Source organism: Oratosquilla oratoria, chromosome 40 (genome assembly GCF_046742065.1).
Source record: "Oratosquilla oratoria isolate Oo_2021 chromosome 40, ASM4674206v1, whole genome shotgun sequence".
Taxonomy (NCBI): Eukaryota; Metazoa; Arthropoda; class Malacostraca; order Stomatopoda; family Squillidae; genus Oratosquilla; species Oratosquilla oratoria.
Genome location: NC_134816.1, coordinates 16,162,960 through 16,182,959, shown reverse-complemented (window position 1 = coordinate 16,182,959; position 20,000 = coordinate 16,162,960). Strand labels below are relative to the sequence as shown.

General features: G+C 42.0%; 1 protein-coding gene across 1 annotated transcript in view; it reads left to right on the top strand.

The window, feature by feature from the left end:
• LOC143020556 (uncharacterized) overlaps positions 1 to 20,000 on the top strand; it is a 100,568-nt gene that overhangs the window by 74,665 nt on the left and 5,903 nt on the right. Inside the window, exon 3 of the mRNA XM_076176985.1 lies at positions 850 to 1,014. Coding sequence (XP_076033100.1) covers positions 850 to 1,014 — 165 coding nt within the window. The remainder of the gene's footprint in view (positions 1 to 849; positions 1,015 to 20,000) is intronic.

Sequence of the window (20,000 nt, the reverse complement as noted above, 5' to 3'; positions counted from 1 at the left end):
CATAAGCCTTCTCTAATTCCATAAAGGACCAAAATACAGCCTTACCTTTTGCCATTTTTTGCATATCTTACTACAAAAATCTGATCAACTCACCCTTTACCTTTCTTAAACCCACACTGTTGCTCACAAAATACTCTCTCTGTTCCTCAAGAAACTGAACCCTCTAAATTTTCTATTTGCACATTCATTTATTTATCTATTTTTGTAAAGAGGAACTATACACGTACTCCCCCAGTCCTTCAGCGCTCTACCCTCCCTTGGACACACACTGAGCAACCTCACTTGTCAATCCACTAAAACCGTACCTCCCCTTTTCAGACAGTCCTCATGACATCCATCGAACCCAGGTACCTTATCAGTTCTCATCACTTTCAATTCTATTTGTACCTCAGTCTTTTCTATATTCCTGTAAATTTCCTCTCGCATCACCGTAACCATCCTAACTCCTCTCACCACCACAGTCAATCACTCTCTAGCTTCCTCTACATCCAACAACATAATAAGAAGTCTGGATTTAATGTACTTCTCCATAGGCGTGCAGACGCGTATGCACATGCAAGCGTTACGTAAATATAATTTTTTTTTAGTAAGACTTAGCATTATACGGTATATTCTACTGCCTGCAACATATAATTTTGCATAAGTCAATCGAAAGTATCATGACATTTTTATGTCAAATTAAAAAATATTCCCAAAAAATTACTTTTTGTACTCTCATTTTTTTTGTGCCAGTAAGGTGGCATTGAGTAAGGATAAACTTTTGTTATTCATAATATGTTATGACAGTAAAGTAAGGTATGGTGCATTTTCATGAGTCAAATGACTGAGTCAATCGACTTCTCTCGTCAGGACTTGGTGCGAGTTCGTGCGGAGCGCTGACCTTGAAAGAAGACTACAGAGACTGCCTCCTGGATTGCATAGTTACGTCTGACTACAACCCAATATGTGGCACAGATCACGTCACATACATCAACCCATCGCGCCTGAGGTGCTGGAAGGAGTGCAAAGAACCAGGTGAGGGTACACAGTCATCATAGATAGCAGACAACACTCGCCAAAACCCACATTCAAAAACACCCCAACACAAAACAAACACACCCTAAAAATGCTAACAATTAGCACTAACAGTAACGCAAACACAAACTTATACTTAGCTATTCATATACAAACACACGAAACACCCTAAACTGGTATACCTTACATAACACTTTATTTGTTTATTTATTGATTTTTTCTTTAGAAAACTGAGTGCGAGAGAGACCCAGCAGTTCTAGTGAGTCCTGGCCTTAAATCCTGGAAACAGTGTATTAGCGCCAGGAATATAGTTAACATAAGGTTTCATTGCTAAGACTGTTACGAATAAAAGTACAAAGGTAATTATCAAGCTCTATCTGGCGTTAGACTCATCCTTGACTATCCGGTAGAGCTTTGGTCTCCGTCCTATAGAATGGATATTAATTCACTAGAATCAGTACAGAGGAGAATGACCAAAATGATACATGGGCTCAAAAATTTACCTTACAAGGAGAGGCTAGGCACCTTAACTTACCCTATGGAAAGACGAAGAGTGCGGGGTGATTTAATAGAGGTGTTCAAGTGGATCAAAGGCTTTAACAAGGGTGACGCAAGCAAGGTCATCATATCAAGACAACAGGGCTGGACTCGCAGTAAGGGATCTAAATTGAAAATTTTTATATTTAAGAAAGAAATAATCAAGAACTGATTTACGTTTTTTGTGGAAAGGTTAAACAATTCTATGGATGGGGATGACAGGTGATCATAAACATGGAACTGCTTAATGTAGGCCTTATGGTCTCTTACAGTCTTCTTCATTTTAATGCTCTTATGACACAAGAAACAAAACTATCACCACAAGCTACACTACTTAGCTTCACAAACCATACTACAGAGAAGACAAAGCACAACGTAAAAGTAGACTCATAACTCTCATACACAAAATTATACATTTTCCAACAAAACAAAAGGCAATGAATTATAGTTTACAGATACCACAGTAGAAATAATCACCATTTAAACATACAAAAAAAAAAAAACCATACTTCTACATCCTACTCACCACATCAGCATTCCAATGACCTAACATACCACGTATTGGCAGGTGTCCTGAATGAATACCACCCTATATAGCTACACACAAACAACAGATCAAAGAAACAAAATTCTAATCTAACCCCGCAACCTAACCAAACTTCGCACTAGGTGGTAGTATTGTTTCTTGAGGTCTCCTTGAATAATATTATGATCCCGAGAAATCGCTGTACTGTGACACTGTTCTCTCTGTCGACCAGAAAATTTGTCAATTCTTGCCATTACTGTTTATATCAGTTTCGATTTTTTTTTGTACAGAATGCGTCTGGAGACTATCAAAAGCTATATTCAAGTCTGTTACCACCATTACTATTGTATCAGGTGGCGCTTTCTTTTTGGAGCTTTCTAACACTTGTAAGCTGAGGTTTGCAAACAATATGTTTGTGGAATTACCCTCTTAGGATCCATGCTGATCTGATGAGGTAGGTATCTGTGTTCTAATTCTTTCTTAGATCAATATTTCTATCAATTTAGTTACGGGAGAGGAGAGAAACAGGTCTGTAGGATACTGGACTTTCTGGTGGTTTGCTTGGTGTCAGGACGCGGTTTATGTTTAATCCTTTCCAGTTTATCGGGATGCTAATGTGTGCAGAAGTAGCTCAAGATATCTTTGAAGGCCCAGGTATGTCAAGTGGTAAATTGATATCTTGTCTGGGTCTTGTGCGCATTTTTTTGGTCTAGTTTTATGGTGTTTTCTGTGTATTTATTGGAGAAGGATGGAACAACATTTGTGTCTAGCTTTCTATTGCTCATCCACTTAGTTATTTTCCTGCTTCCTATTGTGGGTTTGGATTTTGTTTGAAGAAATGTTTGCAATGCAGTCGTGTTGTTTTGGTGATAGCATTTTCTTCTTTTTTGTACCAAATTCTTCGTGAGGGATATTTTTCTTGTCTTTTAATGTTCTTCACATGTCTATTTATCTGAGGAACCTGTATACTTCTCCCAATTTTTTCTGTAGCTGTTTTTCTTCGTCCTATTAGTTTCTCTTTTGTTTTCTCTTGTTATTAGGGAGGCGATAGTGCCTTGTTTTTAATATGTTGCTTTTAATCCTTTCTTTGGCTTTATCTATGGGAGGGAATTGAATTGTGTCAAACTTTGCTAAATCACTTTTTTCATTAGTGTATTCTAAAGTTTTTTGTTGATTTGCATGGGCAAATTATCCAAAGGGAGACCATGAATAGCTTCCAATATTCTTTGTGGTTGAAATGAGGATAAGCACATTGAAAAATTTGGGCAAGTAGCTTGTTGGTTGTGTGAGAGAGGTTACCTATGCTATGCAAATGTAACCTCCCCATACCCAACCTAGAGCACAACATAGAAAAGTCTCGTATATACAGACGACCCAACAGTGATAACCTAGCACTGTAACTACAAATTAGCAGCAAAAAACATATATTTATGGTCAGAGCTTGTTGAATCTTTTCCAAGTACATGAAATTGTACTTGAAAAAGTTTCAACAAGCGAAACGTTGTACATTTAATATGGTATCTACTCTAACCATTTTGTCGGCAATTGTCATCTTGAATCACACGTATTTATCTCAAGAAAGTAGACAACTACAGCTGGCATGGATAAGAAACATTGAATACCCAGATGAAATTAGTTAATCTCTTCTATAGGATGAGCTCCCTGAAGTACTGAGTTCCAAACTGATACTCAAATGACCTTTAGCCCACTATCAAAAACCTGAAGGTAAGGGCAAATAAGATACTCTAATAAGAACAGTGACAGGTACACAATTTGGAAAACAACGAAAAACTTTTCATTATGAAATGTAGATCCCACTATCGAAGAGAGAGAGAGAGAGAGAGAGAGAGAGAGAGAGAGAGAGAGAATGTTGTAGAAAGATATGTATATTACAATCACTGCCTGTGAACCTCTTCAGTGTGGTTATATATATGGGTTGATGGGGTTATATACTAGGGGTGATATATAGAAGGAACGTGGGGAATGCAAGCATACTAACACGCATTCCAGGTCAATTTGTTCTCCTACAAGAAACAATTGGGACAATGGACTGTTTGATCACAGGTATCAGATTTTAACATTTTCACCACTGTGTTGATTTGCCATCCTTTGCGATTCAGTGGTGTCCCTGTATTTGTCACAAGTAATGCATTTCTTGATAATTCCTTTTATTAAAGGACGGGCCTTAAGGGTCCAGTATTTCTACCTGACAATAGCCATAGTGTTACTTCTTGATTGAGCAGGTTTGTCATGAACTCCTCTGATGATTAACTTCTTCAGAAACCGGAACTAGATATAATGTGCCTGCACATCTTATGTGCCACTTCTTGTCTACGAAAGGTTCGAGTTCGTGTATCGGAACTTAATTTCGAAATAAATTCATTTTTTATACAATCTATTTTTTCTTCAATATAATTTTGTCCTTCTATATAGAAGATAATAATATTATAAGCTTCACATAATTCTTCTGATATTATAGGACCTTCAAATTGTGATACTGCTTTTTCCGATTAGCTGTCTTACCCAAGCTACTGCTTTCTTCATACGAAACCAGTAGGATTTTTTTTTAAATAGATTTATCAGCTGAGTTAATACAGCACTCACCCTTTTATCTATTTTAATCCCAACAGCATCATGCACTAGGTTCTTTTATCCTTCAGGAAACAATGGCCATTGTTCTTCTAACTTCCACAGAAACTTCAACCCTATTGCCCACCGTTGTCTTTTCTTTATCTTATAATATTAAAAACTGTTTAGCAATCACGCTTTGCTGAATTTGTGCTAAACGTTTGACAGCGAGTGTTGTGAATCTCATGGGGTTGTTTCTGATATAGATCACTGAAATGCTGTCCGCCAAAACACGGTTTCCTGTAACTCAAAGTTAATTTCTTAATTTGATGTTTCGTCAAATTGTACTGCTACTGTAGCTTTACATAATTAATGTTTTGAATTATCAGTACAAGTCTGGATCTGGCTGCAAGAAATACACAATAAATGTTACGATTTCTATGTATCAGACTTATATATCTCGGTCTATAAGCATACTCAGATGCACCACAACTAAGTACTTTGCCAAATACAACGGTGTATAATGAAAAAATTCAAACATTCCATCTCAGCAACTCATCTGAGGATGCTTTCCTCGTAAAGTTGTTGTCCCTATATTTCTGCAAGTTTTTTTTTCAGCTGCATTTTCCACAAATAATGTCACATTTCCTATATAGGGCTGAGGTTGAGTGTGGGCAGGCGAGGTTTAAGATTTTTATATATTTTTCTAGATGTACATACATACATATACCAAAGGATTTTTCCTCCTTACACGGGGCGTAGCCAAAAAGAAAAAGGCATAGAAACCACTCCCACCCATTCCATCCCCTACATATTCAACTCCCCTCCACCCTCCTCCTTGCCTCTCATCTTGTCACCTCTTGGATGACGGGTCATCCCTGCATCCTGTCCACTGCCCTGGGTCAGAAGCAGTTCGCAAGACACAGCACATCCACAGCAAGGCCGCTTCATTAATTCGGCGACCCCCCTCCCCACCCCTCATGCATAAAAGAAGAAGACGGGGAGAAATCCCTTCGGGCTGCGTCAAATTATTTCTCACTCATACTTCCTCATCCCCCATCCCCCATCCACTCCCCCTCATGCATCGCAGCATCACCCATACACAACCTTTCTCCATTCACCCCTATCTTCTGTCTTCTCCCACCCTTCCTCAACACGCATTCCCATCTTTCCCAATGCCCCTTTCACCCCATCCACCCATCTCATCCTAGGACGCCCCCTTATATTCACTCCTTCCACCTCTGCCTTTCACAACTCTTTTACTACCGGTAATCTTTCTTCACTCACTCTTTCCATGTGTCCAAACCATCCTAATACTCTTTCATCAACCCTATCTCCCAACTTCCTTACTACCCCTGTTCTCCTCCTCACCTCCTCATTTCTAACTCTATCTAGCCTAGTAACCCCTATCATACTTCTCAGACATTTCATTTCAAACACATTCAAGCTCCTTCTCTCTTCCTCTCTTATGTTCCATGTTTCTGCCCCGTACAGTGCTGTCGGCACAATCACTCCTTCATATAAACTCCTCTTAGCATCCATTCCCATATGTCTATTTCTCATTACACTTTTTAATCCACCAAGGCATTTACTAGCTTCTGTCAATCTACATTCTACCTCCACCCACACTTCTCCCTTTCCTGCCACATTCGAACCCAAGTATCTAAATCTATCCACTTCCTCCAGTCGCTTTCCCTTAATGCTCACTTCTAGCATGCTGTCACTCTCTCCCCTTGTACATCTCATCACCTTACTTTTGCCCGCTTTTATCTTCAGCTTCCTTCTTTCACACACCTTCTAAAACTCTGTCACTAACTTCCTCAATCCCTCCTCTGATCCTGCTACAAGCGCAGTGGCGTCAGCAAACAACAACTGGCTTATTTCCCACTTTTCTCCATTTTCTTTAACAATCTCCAACCCCTGACCCACCACCCTTGCATTCACCTCTCGCACCACCCCATCCATGTATAGATTGAACAGCCAGGGTGACATAACACATTCCTGACGAAGCCCTACCTTTACCTCAAACCATTCACTCTCTCCATTTCTAATCCTAACACAAGCTCTACTACTCCCATAAAAACTCTTGACTGCTCTTAACAGCTTTCCTCTTATCCCATATATCTGCAGTACCTCCCACAGTGCCTTCCTGTCTACCCTGTCGTAAGCCTTTCCCAAATCCATAAAAGCCCAAAAAATCCTTACCTTTTCCTATAGCTTTCTCACATATCTGTCTTACCACAAAAATCTGATCTACACAACCCCTACCTGTCCTAAAACCACACTGTTCCTCACCAATTACTCCCTCTGTTCCTCTCCTAATCCTCTCAATCAAAACCCTCCCACAAGCCTTCCCACCTACACTCAACAAGCTAAATCCTCTGAAACTACTACACTCACACTTGTCCCCCTTTCCCTTGTAAAACGAAACGATACAGGCACTCCTTCAGTCCTCTGGCACTCTACCCTCTCTTAAACAAACATTAAATAACCTCACCAGCCAGTTCACCATCACTGTACCTCCTTTCTTCAGATATTCTGCATGGCATCCATCCAACCCAGGTGCCTTACCTGCTCTCATCACCTTGACATCTGCTTACACTTCATCTTTCCCTATTTCTCCTTCATTTTCCTCACTCATCATGGTCATTTTCATAGCGCTTCCCACTGCAACTACCTTTCCCTCCCTATCCTCCTTCACATTTAGCAACTCCCTAAAATACTCTGCCCACCTTCCTCTCACTGCCTTCTCTTCCATTCTCATCTCTCCATCTACACCTTTTACCTTTTCTTCTCTACTTGATTCGCATTCCCTTCCTCTTTTAATTCCCTTCCAAAACATCTTTTTATTGCTTTCAAAATTTTCTGTCATACTCTTTCCCCATTTCACATCTGCTCTCCTCTTTGCTTCCTTTATCTTATTCTCGTACACTTACAAAAACCCACATCACCCTTCCCAGCTTCACCTTCATCCACATCAACCTTGAAGAAACCTCCTTCCACTCCACTACACACTTACCTATCTCTTCACTTACAAGTATAGCCACCTCTTCTCTCCTTCGTCCCCTCTTCACTCCTGAGAACCTCCCAGCTACACTCCCAAACTCACACTCGCCTCTCCCTTTCGTTTTAGTTTCACTCAAAGCCAGCACATCCATCTCTCTTCTCACAAATATACTGCCTATCTCTTCCCTTTTACTCTCATCTGTACCACATCTATGCCTTTCTATTTCCGTCTGCGGTATTGGCTGCATGTTATCGTGGCAAAGTGGCATGCAGTTGATACTTTAGGGTCTATCTGGGGCGCCCCTACGGACCAGAGACACACATAATTTTGTCTGTGATAGAGGAAAACTCTGTTCACAGAGAAATGATGACACTTTTATACAATGACTGTCCATCCGTTATGCTGTCCTCCAACCCCTTGTTACTGTCCTGTACCATTTCTCTGAATATCCATTTCCTTTTTCCCCCTACCCTGTGGTGGGGGAAAAGAATGCTACCACCAAGTCTTCCCACTTGAGTCGTAAGAGGCGACAAAAACGGGACGGTGGATGTGATTAGGAGTCCTGCAACCTGTAGTCCCATAGGGGACACCCCTAAAAAAAGTAAAGGCATAAGAGGGTCTGGGAGTTTTCCAACAAGTACCCTAAGGTTTGGGTCTTTTAATGTGCGAGGATTTTTTAGATGTGAGGTCGTATATTCCAGAATTTGGCCGACAGACCTTGTATCTTGCACCATGCACAAGTCTTGATGCCTACTTGCATGCATGGAAATTCTTCATTGATAAACTCGAAATTTTACTGCAAACCCTTGTATGTAAACTTGCAAGTTTCAGATTTCGTAACTCAAATCTGAGTTACCGGTACATATCAAACTAAATGAATTCCAAGGTCTTTGGTTTTAATAAATTTATTACGCCCGTGGGCGGCAAACAATAGTACATCTATCACAGCATTATGTTAGAGGACATGTCATATATTACACACATTCTTTGAATGGAGACATAATACAATAATCATTCAGGATCCCCCGAAATGGTGATGGCGAGATAGTGGTACTATGTAAGTGTTACATACAATCATCATGCCCCGTCTCCGGGGAATATTGTCTGTCACTATGGGTCACTGGAGACAATAATACCAAGGGTGTTCGTGTTAGGACGGTTACACAGCCCGCACGGTGATCACCGTGGCATATCATCCGTCTGGGAGCCCCGTCACACAGGTCTACTCCCAAGTCCGAGCCGAGCACTGACATTATTGTGCCTTCGTACCATGGTCTTGCGTCTGCGTTACTTGTGGCGGTTGGGTAGGAGGTGGTCGTATGGGGATATCGGTAGACCGTTCCGCATCTTTCGGTGTGTTGACATGGCATGAGTGGGTGCGTGTACTCGTATCTTGTTTTAAGGCATGATAGGGTGAGCATTGCGCGTGACGTCCATGACGTAGGTACAGGCTGCCTTGGTAAGATGGTCCACCGTTTAATAAATTCATTGCTTCTGAGGGCGACAAACAATTGTATATTAGTCATAGTATTATGTAAAGAGATACAAAAGGAGGTATGGTTGGATTTAACAATCAAAATCCCCCAAAATGGGGGTGGCGAGCTAGGAGTGTATCTAAGTTGTCGTCACTAAGTAAATATTTACATACAGTTATCACGTCTTGTCTCTGTGGAATACTGTCTGTCACAATGGGGCACTGGAGACAGTAATGTTCAAGAGTGTTGGCGTTAGGGCGGTTACACAGCCTGCATGATGAGTAATGTGAAATATCTTCCGCCTGGGATATTTGCCACACAGGTCGATATCCGAGTCTGAGCCGAGCACTGATAACATTGTGTCTCCGTACCATGGGTCCGCGTCGGCGATACTTGTGGCGGCTGGGTAGGAAGTGGTCGTGGTGTTGAATGGAGACACTGGTGGCTCGTTCCGCATCCCTTCGGCGTGTTGTTATGGTGTGAGTAACAGCGTGTATTCTGTTTTTGAGGCATGTGAGAGAGGGTACTACGCGTTCGTTGTCTAAGACGAAGGCACAAGCTGCTTTGGCAAGACGGTCCACCGTGTCGTTGCCAGCAAGGTTGACGTGTGAAGGCACCCATATGAAAGATACGGCCATAGATGCTTCATGAACAACGGCGAGTTGGGTCAGTATGGCCTGTACAACACGATAGTAGTTGGGTCTGGGTGAGGAGAGGGCGTGTAGAGCTGGTTGGGAGTCACAAACGATCACACCATTTACGTTACAGTCTACAAGATATGTTACTGCGTCGAGGATTCCGTGTAGCTCACAAAACGTTGAGCTTGATGTGACAGGTAACCTGCGGCCAATCCATCCAGCTTCCACAGGTGGCTGTAAGGTGGGTGAGTACATGGCACACGCTGCTCTTCCATCAGCCTGTACTGAGCCATCCACGTAGATGACATGCGCTGTGGGGATCTTTGTGGATACGCTGTCGATGGTCTCTAGTGCTAGTTGCTTTTGAAGTGCAGGAAGGTCATCTTTGGAGGTTGGTGTGAAGGTGACGTTAGGGAGGGAGATTCGCCACGGGGGCAAGTCAGGTTCAACCGTTTCTTCAGGGACGTGGAGGTCAAGGTTTCTGAGTGTGTTGCACACTGTAGTGACGAGGTTGCGGCCTCCTGGTCGAAGTGGGAGGCGGGGTGCACCGTCAGGTTCGAGCGACGCTCTGATGGTAGCAGTAAAGTTTGGGGACAGATAGGGCGATCGGAGGCATTTTACAGAGAGAATGGCCATGTTAGCATATATTCTCTCTACGAGCGAGGGTAGACCAAGTTCACTTTGCATGTTAACGATGCGAGTCGAAGGAGGGCAACCTAAGATAAATCTCATTATTCTATTTTGGAATTTTTCGAGAGGTTCCAAAGCTCTCCTGGGAAGTTGACAAAGGGCAGGTGATAAGTAGTCAACGAGTGATCGAAGAAATGTGGTGTATAGAGTTCTGACCATTGGTAATGAAACGCCGGTGGAATTTGTGGCAAGCCACTTGATAGGGGTAAAACGGGCCTGCAGACGATCAAGGAGATAATTAACAAGGGGATGGATACGTTGTCGAGTCGGTATGACTGGAGTGATCCGGGCTGGTACTCCAAGGTATGTGTACTGTGTGCAATGAGAGATAGCATCACCTCCCATGTTGAACGTCGGTAGTGCTTGGAGAGTACGAGATGAAAATATTCTGCTCTTCTCAGGGGAAATGATGAGACCACAAGCGGTAGTTGACGTGTAGAAGCCATTGAGGACGAATTGGAGGTCACCGGGCGAGTTGGAATGGATGCAGATGTCGTCCGCGTAGCAGAGAAGGGTTGTACCGGGAACGTTAGGAAGAAGTGAGAGTAAGCGGTGCATCAAGACGGTAAAAAGAAATGGACTTAGTACGCCACCTTGCGGTGTACCGAGTTCGAACTGCTCGTAGGAACTGCACACACCTCGAAAGAGAACACGTGATTTCCTGTTACTCAGATAACCTCGAATCCATCGAAGGAGGTTTCCTTGCACTCCGAAGGTAACCAGCTGGTCAAGAATTATTTCATGGTTGGCTACATCGAAAGCACTTTTGAGGTCCAGGAAGGCAACTACGCTGGTGGGAGAGAGGCGGGTGTAGAGCTCAGTAAGGCAGTGGTGCGTACTTCGACGTGGGAGGAAACCATACAGCTGCGGGGAGAGTTGACCTTGTAGACGATTCATGAGCCGGGCAAGGATGATACGTTCAAGCACCTTGCTGAACCATGAAGTTAGGGAAATGGGCCTGAATTTATCAGTACCTGGTTTCGGTATCGGAACAATCGTGCTTAAAGTCCAGGCTACAGGTACATGTCCACGAAGGAGGCAGAGGTTGAAGAGGCGAAGGAGGGGGTTGCCAGGAACTTCCAGTAGGAGTCGGAGCACTTGTTATGTAATGCCGTCATCCCCAGGTGCAGAAGTTTTTGTATTAGTCATGGCTAGTCGTAATTCATTCTCCGTAATCGGGACGTCGTCTTCTTCATCTGGGTGGAGAAGTGCAGCCATTAGGTGGAGATTACGGGTGTTGCGACGAGTGGAGAGTGCCTCTTGGATATGCGTAGGAAGATTGTTAGTCTGTGACTGTGACGACTATAAAGTAATGAGGTCCTGGGCGTAGGCGTCTGGACTGTGATGGAGGGCGCTGGGAGGTTGCTTCTTAACGACCCTTTTTACAAGGCGCCACATAGTCGCGATACTAGTCTGGTGATTTATGGAATCAGTGTATTTCTGCCAAGACTCTGTGTAGGCACAGTTCTGGAGGGCGACCATATTATCCCGTGCTATTTGGTACTGATGTAAAGAATCAGGTGTGGGTTGCGTCTGAAAAGTATGACCAGTAGTCTGTGTAGCTCTCTCCGCTTGGATAATACGGTGGTCCACCGTCCATGAGTGAGGTACAGGGCGGCGTGGTAGGTGAGCTTTGGTTACATAGCGGCTGTAGAAGTCGTGTGTGGTATTCACTAAGGACGTGTATAGTGCGTCGGGGGATAGGAAGCCAAATGTGAGAAGGAGACTAGAGATGTACGAAATATACGTAGGGCAATATTTAGGAGGAATGGATATACGGGTCCGGTGATGAGGAGTTGGAATCCGAGATGGTATGGAGTAGTATAAACTAAGAGCAATATGGTCGGAGAAGAGAGAAAGAATTGATTGACAGGCGACACGGGATGGCACGAGGCCAGACGTGATGATGTGGTCAACTGTGCCTCCACGTGCATGTGTGGCTTCACCAGTTTCCCATCGTGTGAGTCGGTACCGATGTATGTAGTTGAGTAGAGGGATTCCACTACGGTTGGGGACAGGGGAGGCATCACCAAGATCAGGATGTCGAGCGTTGAAATCCCCCATATAAATCATTCCACGATTTGTAGGTACTGGGAGGGCAACAAGATTAATAGCACCAGGGGCAGAGTATACGTTGCAAAGTCGAAGTTTACCATTGCCCACAGTGACTTCAATTAACTGAAAGGTCATAGTAGTATCCCTGGAGCATCGAAGGAGCTTGTGTGGCATGGATGCGTGGACGTAAGAAATGAGGCCATTCCTGGCTGGATGTATGTACGAGACATAGCCAGACAGCGTAGGTGCTGTGTCGCATGGTTGAGCACCACCGGGAAAGGCTTCTTGAATAAATATTATCTGGGGGTGATGGCGATGGACATATGCCTTGAGTGCAGTGAGTTTCGTGTTAGGGCGTATTCCGAAAGCATTCCAGGAGATGACGTGAAGCGATACGAGATCAGAGAATCTTATTACTATGTGATTTGCGAGAGCCGGATGAGGTTGGTGTTTGAATGTGGGCGCTGCCAGGCGGAGCATGGGTAGAGGAGTTCAAAGACGACGAGAGCTTCTCTAGATGGGAGGCAACTGTATCAAGTCGCTCTGTAAGGGCTGTGACAGAGGTGATAACAACTTTGTGAGATTCAACTAGACTGGCAAGTGTGGTTGCTGTGGTAGCCTGTTGGTTAACTAAACTTTCGATACGGGCATCTATGGCATCGAATCGCTTCGTGAGGGCTGAACAGCGGGATTCGAGAGATGCAACAGCTTGGCGAAGAGCTTGTACTTCAGCAGAGTCCGTGGTGCTGGGCGTCGTGAGAGAGGTGGCTGGAAGTGGTGGTGGTAGTGATGATAGTGGTGGTCCAAGTCTTTGGGAAGTGGCCGTGGGTGTTCGCTTAGTACAGCCATGCCAAACGTTGACCCCTGGTTTATGGCATCGGGGGCACTTCCATCGGGATGTGTCTGGTGGTGGGGATATGGAAGGTTCTGAGGTAGATGCGGAGTCGTCGGACGTGGTGGGTGGAGTGGGTGGGCGGTGAGGGCAGGAACGAGTGTCATGATTCTCCGCGCACCAGGCACACTTTGCGGGAGCGGAGCAGTATCTTGAGATATGTTTGAAGTCCCAGCAGTTATAGCACCATGGAATTTCATCTTTCATTTTGCGAAGCTCACAGGGAGGGAGGAAAGGTAGGAAGGGGAACTCTAAAGTAGGCGGCGGTGGTTCAAATAGGCTCCACGTGATGACTAGTCGGTTGATTGGCGTCCCATTTTGGACGAATCTGCGAGCTGTATGTATCCCTGGATATTCCTTGGCATGAGAGGCATCGATGCTGACAGGGTATCGAGTGAGGAGGTATGTAGGGAATTTACGTGGTCTTTCCGTGGAGTCCTGGATGACTAGACGTAAAGATAATATTTCCCCACTCGTGATACTTTTAATGTTGTCTTGTCGTTGTCTTGAAACATAGACGAAACGAGATGTAATAGCTGACTTCTTCACCTCAGCCAGCTCACGATCGAGACGGAAAGACTTGGCAACGTTGGAGAGCCACCGAAGTTTCACGTCACAGCTTGAGTTGTCAGGGAAAGTTAATTTGACATATTTCTCTCTGGGAGCAAAGGCAGGAGCCTGTGACGGCGAAGTATAGGACGAGATTGGGGGGGGGGTAGGGGTGGGAGATGGTGTGATATCATAAGCTTGTGGCTCTGTCATTGGATTCTTCTTCGATGATTTAGCAGCAGGAGAAGGTGGTGGGCTGCTATTATTGGAGACTTCATTTAGAGTGCGTTTAGCGGGGGTAAATGGTTGTGGTGCAGAGTTGCCAGATGCAGGAGAATTTCCTTGAGCGTGATGGTTGTAAGTCGTAAGTGGGGGCCATATGTTAATTGGATCTTCATCGTCACTCATAGCGAGATCGGCTTCAACGATGGCAATAGCCTGTGGCCCTGAGTAGTCCATGATTACCACACGTTAAGATTATTCACAGGAGTTCAGGATTTATGAGGCAGTATGCGGGGAGAGCGATTCATCCATGTCGTCACAAACCTCTTACTGCGCATGCGCAGACTTGGCCGCCCCTGACCAGGAAGGTCGGAGGGATAATGTTTTCACAGCTATAGACTAAATTAGTTAATGTTCACACACCGTGATGACAAAAAATGGTAGAGGTGGTCTTATAATATCTCACAGCGCACAACGAAGGGTTGGAACACAATAACACTGCCGGAATTCTAACAAAGAGCACGGAGCTCAAAACTGTAGGACCGGTCACACGCCATATTTGTTTTCCTTCCATTCCAAGGTCTTGGTGAATTCTAAACTCTACCAACACAAATCAAAATAAACATCTCATTAGCGTAATTAATTGCTTTCGGTTACAGATGCATATCAACATGAGTTAGCACTATGGTAATTACGGTTTAGCAAATACAAGAATGTCCGAGAGCTTACTTGGTAGCGTTCTCAGACAATCGATCTAAAATGATGTAGAACTTGTAAGGCTTCTTATGAGAAGACGTAAGAAGGTCCCTTGTCGACTGGTTTCAAGAGTGACTGGTACCAGAGCTCTGGGCGTTTTGCCGTTCAGACTCGACGATAGTTGTATTCGGCGCGACTCTTACGTGTTAAAAAAAAAAAAAACAAAAAAAAAAAAAAAAAACTCGAAGCCACGGGTTAATATTTACCTTATGCAAATTATCAAAGTTTCCCGATTTTTAAATCAAAATTACTTCATAGATTCAATAAATAAAAGGGAGGGGAGTTTAATCGTATCTTATTTAAAGTTACGATAGGAGTGGTTCGAAGTTTCAGGAAAGGCTCCTGAATCGAAAGAAATTAATACTTTGAGGGAAAGTTCTCGAACCGAGGTAAGCACTAATGTTCCCAACAATAATTACCACAACACATAGGAAGTAGATTATGTAAACTAATGATATCCTACTGAATTTTTTATTACACTTAAATATATACGATAGTTTAGTTGACATGCATCACGAACATAATTCTTTTCAGAAACATGGAAATGAGAAACGAAATCCGAGAAAGTGTTGCTCGAGAAATCTAAGAAAACGTGAGTAAGAGGGAGGACTATATTTTTCTTTATGCCATGTCTACAACACTCATTAAAGTTGTACCTTCGAAACGTTGAATATAATATAACCAATGTTTTGACTAATCGAGTTCACTTCCACCATGAACTTTGGTTTCTTTCTCGGGTTTCCGAGAATGCCCAATTTATGTTAGAAAAACTGAAGTTATACAGAAAAAGACATCTAATTGTAATAGTGCTGTGTCTTTTAATTAAAACTGTCTGGAGGGAAAGCTTCTGGCCAAGTACACGCATATATACAGTGGTGGATACAGAAATAAAATTTGAGGGGGGGGGCACTAGATTATTTTATTTTTTATAAAAATTGCAGTTGCCGACAATCCTCAAAATAAACACCACAAAAGTGAAGACGGAGGAACCTTTATTAGTACGACGTTTCGCTTGTTATTATAGCTTTTTCAAGTACATAATTGTGATAGGCACGACTGAGGTTAAATAAGTTCCCCCTGCAACACTACACTGTCTTTAAGACACATACTCATACACTGCACGAAATATAACACACGCCGTCAGGCGCTTAAACATCATTGCAGACACAACAAAATTCAGTTGAACGTGACAAATCTTTTGGCCAATGACTGTTTCCTTATTGACAAAGTAGTGTTTTATTTGCGTACAACAGGACTGTTGTGGAAATTGTAATGGTAAATTAAACAGGATCGCAGGTTCACACCAGGCTTAATGACCCCCTTATGGGTCGATAGCCTTAAAAAAAAAAAAAAAAAAAAAAAAAAATATATATATATATATATATATATATATATATATTTATATATATATATATATATTTATTTATATACATATATATATATATATATATATATATATATATATATATATCATCATTTGACTCGTATGAAATGGATCCAATATGCTACGACATTACTTTTTTGTGATATACATATTGTTGTGATATATATATGTATATATATATATATATATATATATATATATATATATATATATATATATATATATATATATATATATATACATTTGTAAAATAACATAAGTTTTTATAATCTCTTTCATAATTATTTCAGTTTTCCTAGCTAACTTTCTGGGAGGAGATGGCGGAGGAAGAAGTAACGCATCATTCCCAAAAGAACCCATATCTAAATATATTTCAATAACATTACCTAACACTTATAACGTTTCACCTACAACTTCAGGCATTATTAGATAGGATTCAAATTTTATTGAGGGAATTACAAACAGATATACGGAAATGATTGATAATTGAGAAAAGGGACTGTCCCATAGATTGCTCTTTCTGTTTTTGGCACTGCGTGGGCACCCTGAAATATTTCTCTACTTCCACACGTGTTTTATTGTATATTTATCTCCGTTTGGGAGCTTCTAATTAAAACAGCTTCTACGCATTTCATTTTAGTTGTGTTATTAATTTTTGCTATATGACCGCATCAGTGACGAGGTCTTGCCGTGATATGTTGATCAAAATATCACGAGAAACAAGACAACTTTATATCATCAATATGCAATGTCACCTGCGAACAGAAAAGATGAAGAAATACTGCGGAATATTATCAATAGAAATTGAATGTGAAGGAGTCACGAGAATGTACTAAACCTCATCATTTAATCAGTTTTCGAGAACATCGTCATTAATCATGAAAAATAATTTCCGTGGAAACAAGGATAAACTGAAACAAAGTAATGTATAAGAATAATTATCCATATATAACCAAAGGAGAGAACCTTACAATATTGAATATACCAAAAAATTACTTTGAACTAATCATATGCAACAGATTGCAATAAAAATTCACCTTGAGAAAACATTGTATCAACAGAACACGGTAGGACCTCGACATTAACACAGTCAAAATTAGAAGAAAAAAAAGCAACACGTCTAAAATGAAATGTATGAAAGCCGTTTTAATCAGGAATTCCAACCCAAGATGAATATAAACAGAACATGCGTGGGTATCTGAAGTAGTTTAGAACTTCCTACGGAGCACCAGGGAGAGCACAAAGTGCAATTCATGGTACCCCTCTTCTAAAGTATCAATCATTTCTGCATATACTGTATGGTTGTAATTCTCTCGCTAAAAAATGTGATCCCTTTCCACACTTTCTTTGGATACTTCGGCGCAAGTCTCGCTTCTCCTCCCCCTGTTTCCTACGCCGCGATATATAAATAGATAAAGATGCCTCCAGACGAGCTCCTTGGCAATAGTTCCTTTGATACACAACTAGCCTTTCATGTTCCTGCAGCTTTTTCTTACTCTCTCACAAAAGAAGATGTCGCGAAACCAGATGTCTGATCTAGATGTTCCTTATCCTTATTCTACTCTAACTGATTATGCACGAGTTTACAGGTGAGTATTACGTATTGTTATTTTGATATGGGCTATTTTGGTATCGATGTGTTTCTTCCCCCCCCCCCAAAAAAAAAAAAAGTTTGTCAGGTAAAGTGGAAATCTTAAAGGAAAGATTAATTATATTTTTCAGTGATGGGTAAGTTGTGTTATTTAACAGGTTTTATATTCAAGAACACTTGATTCCCAAATTCACGAGTATATGTCTACTAAAAAACACGGGAGTGGTAGGCCTATATAATTAGATATCTTCAATTTTTCTAACAAGAGATCGGACGTTCTTTGGAAGCAAGAAGAGTAAGAAAGTAAAGTAAACTCGATGAGTCGAATGTCTGATTATATTGTATCAAATTTACATGAAAAAGTAGAAACTATGAGTGTATGTTACAAACAGAAGGCTACTAAAGGGAGAAGTCACGGATATTACTGGGGAGGTCACAGGTAAGAATCACGCAACTCCTTGACTCCCACGGCATTTTAGCATCACACGGCGTGCCAATCCTTGCAAATCGTTATTTGCTGATTCGATGCGATCGCCTTTTGTTTCTTATGATCTGTTTTTTCTCTCGTTTATTATAACTTTACTTTTATCTCCTTGCTGCCGATTCCTTTTTATCTTTTATTGACGATATCAGTGTTGCTGTTTCCTTTTGTCTTTTTAGCATTGTTTATTGTCGTTTGTTCACCTGATGATTGTTATTATTATTTTTCCTGTTTTTTGAATGATGCTTCTTTTGTCGCTGTTCTGAAAAGTTTTGTACTGGTGTTGCTACTGTACAGGACATTATATGACTTTGACAACAAAAACCAACAAAACCCGTCTTTATTATCTTCGTTTACCCTATCGCTACGTTTTGCGCCTTTAGTAATTTATTCTAGCTGCCGGCAGGCGATTTTATTTATGTGGCGAAAGTGCAATAAACAATCTCGGTCTTCTCTTGATTAAACAGGGATAGAATTACAATAATCATGCGGTGATATTGATGATAATTGAGGATTGTTGATGAGTAGGGAGGGGAAGAGGAGAAAGATAGGGAAGAAAAGGGGAGTAGGTGAAAAGACCTAAGGTGTAGCCGAGGAGGAGAAAGATGAAGAAAAAGGAAAATGAGGAGGCGAAGGAGGAGAAAAGGACGAAAGAGGAAGAGAAAGAGGAGGCGAAGGAGGAAAAGGATGATAGTTTAAAGTATTTTGTTGACAATAATCAGCGTCTCTATCCTTGAAGACAATATTACGCCGAAGTGGAGTCACAGAGGTGGTAAAAGAACGATTTAAAGAGGGTAGTAGAAAGAAGGAATAGTAGGTCAAAATGATTAGCATTATTTTTTGAGTAGAAAACAGTTTTCAGTTGAGGAAGAAAAGAGATAGACGAAAAAACCCAAGATTAGGGTAAGGAATATAAGATACAAGCGGAAGTGGAGATGGAAGAACGAGGAAAGAAAAATCTTCAGAAGATGGATGGGATAGGAAGATGAAATGAATAAGGTGCGGATGAGTAGGTCTTGGGAGAGAGTACATAAGAACAAAAGAATGAAGGAGACTGCAAGAGACCATTTATTCTTAATTAATAGAAAGAGGTGGAGTAGGAGGATGAGGTGAAGGATGTGTATGAGGGGGAGTAGGAGGAGAAAGAGGAGGAGGAGGAGGAGGAGGAGGAGGAGAAGGGCGAAGTGGAGACCGATTGTATCAATTCGTCGTTTTATTGGTACTTAGACGCCCATTCCCCTGATTCTTCACCTCTGTCGACCACACGAGCCTCGATGGCCATTTAGACCGAGAGTAAAACATCGTCGAGGCCCTCACAAGGGCCACTCACTCCTAGACAGGGGCGATAGCACCCATCTCAGCCACGTTTTTCCCCAAGAGGCAGGGAGGGGGGGGGGGAAAGGTGATGCAGAAGTGAAGAGGTTGTCTGAGATAGGTAAGGAAATGGGAGGATATAGTATAGGGAGGGAGGAGCAGAATGCAGAAGAAGAAGAGGAAGAAAAGAAGAGGGTGTCTGAGATAGGCAGGAAAGTAAGAGGATGTGGTAGTGGGAGGAGGGTGAGAAGGAAAGGAGGGCAGATGGAAGAAGGAAGGAAGGAGAAGAAGGGTGTAAAGA